This window comes from Antrostomus carolinensis, unplaced genomic scaffold (assembly GCF_000700745.2).
Source record: "Antrostomus carolinensis isolate BGI_N321 unplaced genomic scaffold, ASM70074v2 scaffold5600, whole genome shotgun sequence".
Taxonomy (NCBI): domain Eukaryota; kingdom Metazoa; phylum Chordata; class Aves; order Caprimulgiformes; family Caprimulgidae; genus Antrostomus; species Antrostomus carolinensis.
The window spans coordinates 64,260-67,748 of NW_010287608.1; the positions used below are offsets into that span (position 1 = coordinate 64,260).

The 3,489-nt window shown below is 33.9% G+C and overlaps 1 protein-coding gene across 1 annotated transcript in view; it reads left to right on the forward strand.

The window, feature by feature from the left end:
- Nucleotides 1-3,489, forward strand: part of LOC104521474 (regulator of G protein signaling 7) — a 67,191-nt gene that overhangs the window by 52,195 nt on the left and 11,507 nt on the right. The window contains exon 12 of the mRNA XM_029083855.1: nt 2,921-3,010. Coding sequence (XP_028939688.1) covers nt 2,921-3,010 — 90 coding nt within the window. The remainder of the gene's footprint in view (nt 1-2,920; nt 3,011-3,489) is intronic.

Genomic DNA, 3,489 nt, shown 5'->3' on the forward strand with positions numbered 1-3,489 from the left:
ATCTGTCTCTGAAAGACTTCTGTTGATACAGGCTCAATATCTGTTCTCTAAATGTGTGTCCAAAAGTGTTGTTATCATTTATAGGAGTCATATGTTTCCATCATGAAAAGAATACGACCCATGTGAGAAATAACATTTTGTAAGACCTTGTGCAGAAGTACCTTATTTCATGGATGTTGTATATTCTATACGTTATTAAGCTTCTCTCTACCGAACATTGGGCAAAGATCTTAAGGATCTACTCTTCAATAATCAGTATTACAGCAGTAAAGAACAGTCTGTAAATGTCTTTTTTGGCTTTGGAGGTCTGATTTAGTCACAATTTTAATATGATCATGGAGTTAGATTTGTGAAAATACTTATATTTTTGAGATTGGAAATAAAAGTTAAAAAAAATGAAACTAAAATATAACTCTTGGGTTTCCTTGGAAGAAAAACAAATACTTCTATATTAAATGCAACTCTTCATGTGACTTATAACTTAATATTTTATCTTTGGAGACTTCTGAAAAAAGCAATAGAAAATAATTGGATTCACAGTAAAAGCAGTAGAACAAGTACCATCCTCCTTTTTCACCAGCAGCCCAGTGATGAAAATTTAATTATTAATGCAAAGTGAAATGGTGTCAAAAGGAGAGATTGAGATCATATCCCTGCAGAATGTCCTACAGTTTGATTATTAGGTCATCATCCTGGGAGTCAGGAGATGCTGCTGCAAGTCCCACAGAGGAGAGAAGGGAATTGAATTGGGACATTATACTTTTTGGGAAAGTGCTTCTGCCCTAAATAGGAGGTGGAATAATTCTACCACCTTTTCATTTTGCTATTATGAGAATAGCAATCTATGATGCAACAATAAAGTTTTCGTTACACACTATATCATACCCACTGTTTTGAAGTACTCTACAATAAGCCAAACACACAGTTTTGGCTTGCATCTGCTGGCCTCCTGGAGATTTAGGAATTCAGTGTATAGCAAAGATGTAAGTTACACAAATAAACAATCTAGCAAAATTAATGGTTTAAAAAAATACCTCTTTGCAGTTGAGTCAGTAAAGAATAATTAATTTCCTTTCCAGTACCCTCTTTTTTCTTTTTTTTTTTTTTTGTTAATATAGACGTAAAATTTCAAGACCATTTTACTTCCAGATCTCTCTTCTTTTTTTTTTTTCTTCATTTATCAAAGATGTAAAGTATTCAGTCTTTATGCAAGCAGGACTTTTCCTCTTGTCAGACCTCTGCTATTTGATCTGAAAGCTTTAATTCCTCTGGGAAAAGGGGTCAGACTGTACCTGCCATGTTCTGACTTGAAACTCTAGGACCTTTACAAAGTGCCCCACCTGAAGTGGCAGGGTTTTGTCAGTAGTAGGGCTCTGCCTCTGCAACAGGCTCTTTATGGCCTGCCAGTTGGGAAAGAGACCACTTACAGTTATTCTGGCAGTTAGCAGGTCATTTAATTGTGGTTAAAAATGTTTTGAAAAGCATTTCTGGATTTGAAAGATGGCACCACAGAACTCCATGGCAAATTAGGATGATATATAAGTAAAAATAGACCTCAATTTCTGACTAACGTGTACATTAACAATACTAATAGAACCTAATTTATTCCTACTTTTACAGGGTTGGTTTTTGCACAGAAATAACATTTTAATGCCCATCACCATTGATATGTACAACAGGAGCAAAGTCCTTTCTGCTCTCTGTTGGCTACATTGGCTGCTTTCATAGAAACTGTGTGGAATAAAAACTCCCCAAGTGAACTAGCCCAAGTTCTGAATATACACCAGAATTTCTCTGCTTAGTGCAAGAAATACAATTAAAGGCACTTAGAATAATTTCTGGAGTTTCTAATATGACAAAAATTTAAAATCAGCTTTAATTTTATCTTGCCATAATTTTCAAGCAAGGTGGTTTGTTGGTTTCATTTCTATTCACTAATCTTATGTAGTACCAAGCTGAGAAACAGTATTTATTTGACAGTTTATTTGCTGTTTCCTGATTGCTGTTCTACAAGTTTCCTATAGTAAAAGGTAGGGTTTGAATAAAAATTAAGATAAAAATAGCTAACACAATTTAGTGGATTTTTTAAAAAAAATTTTTGAGAGTATTTCCTATTCCAATTGCTATTTCTACAAATCTCTTTCCTAACATTACAACTAGAACTAGAATTCTAAAATGTCCTACATCACAGATTTTTAGTCTTTCAAATTTTACAGAAATGAGAATGCTCCAAAAAGAAAAGCTCTATAAATTTCCTGTATAATTTCTTTTCTGAATAAAGGTTTCTAAATTTTCATATTTCTCTGAAGAATAAATATCTTGGAAATTAGATTAGCCTGGAACTATTTTTCAATTTGCATGTGTATTTTCCTTTTTATATTGTCAGCTGGATAGCAGAATAAATAAATGTCAAAGGATGTTTTCAAGAATAGCCAAGAAATATCCTCCCTAACTAAAGCATGTATTTGGGGCACTGAATTATAAATCTAGTATCTTTTCCCAGCCTATGAAGTCAGAAAAACATCTCCAGCAACTAATTCAGAAAATCTGATGAGGAAGGATCCGCAGCTCCTGATTTAGTTGCTTAGCTAAACTGACTAATGTAAGGGAGGTTTGAAACTGGGCCTTAGCTAGGACTCAGTTGTAAATTCTTAGAAAAATAATTCCATAGTGGAAATAGGGACTATAAATTAGAGATAAATGTATTGTGTTCTTTATACATAACAAATAGATGAGATTTCTGCTTTAAGAGCAAAGAGCAACTCAGCCTTAACTTCAGAACGGCAACCTGCTATCCCATAAGATATATTATGCAAAATAGTGCTAGCTGGTATGCATTCCACAACTAAAACATATATGACTCTCCCATTTTATGTATATCTTCTTTTATAGGAGTAACAGCTCCTTCTTTCCCTTTCAGGAGCACATTTACAAACTGATGAAAAGTGATTCTTATCCTCGTTTTATACGATCCAGTGCCTACCAGGAGCTGCTACAGGCCAAGAAAAAGGTATTGGTCCATCTTGCCTTTGTCTTGCCACTGTGCAAAGCAGTGGTTATGTTTGCAACAATACTCAGTCTTCTCTCCCCTGTGCCAGTGCAACTGGATATCTGGTAGGTGACCAGCTTGGCGTGTTTAGAGGGTCACATACACACAGGAGTTCAATATACATATATGTGTATATATCCTGCATGCGGGCATGTTTCAATAAGTTAATCTAGCAAAACTTATTTTTATTTTTACATCCCATATTGTACTGTTTTCTCTGTTATGAAGCACCTTAAATTGCAAAGTGCTTTACAAATACATTAAAAAAAATAAAATATAATCCCAGAAGAATAGTCTTTCATGTTTGCAAGTTTGCTTATGTAATAATTGTTGTTCTCTTTATTCCACCTGTAAAAGATAAAGAATGTGTTTAGAAACAATCTTATTCATATTAATAACTTCTAATTTCAACTATAAATATAGGGGCTTCCTAATTCTGT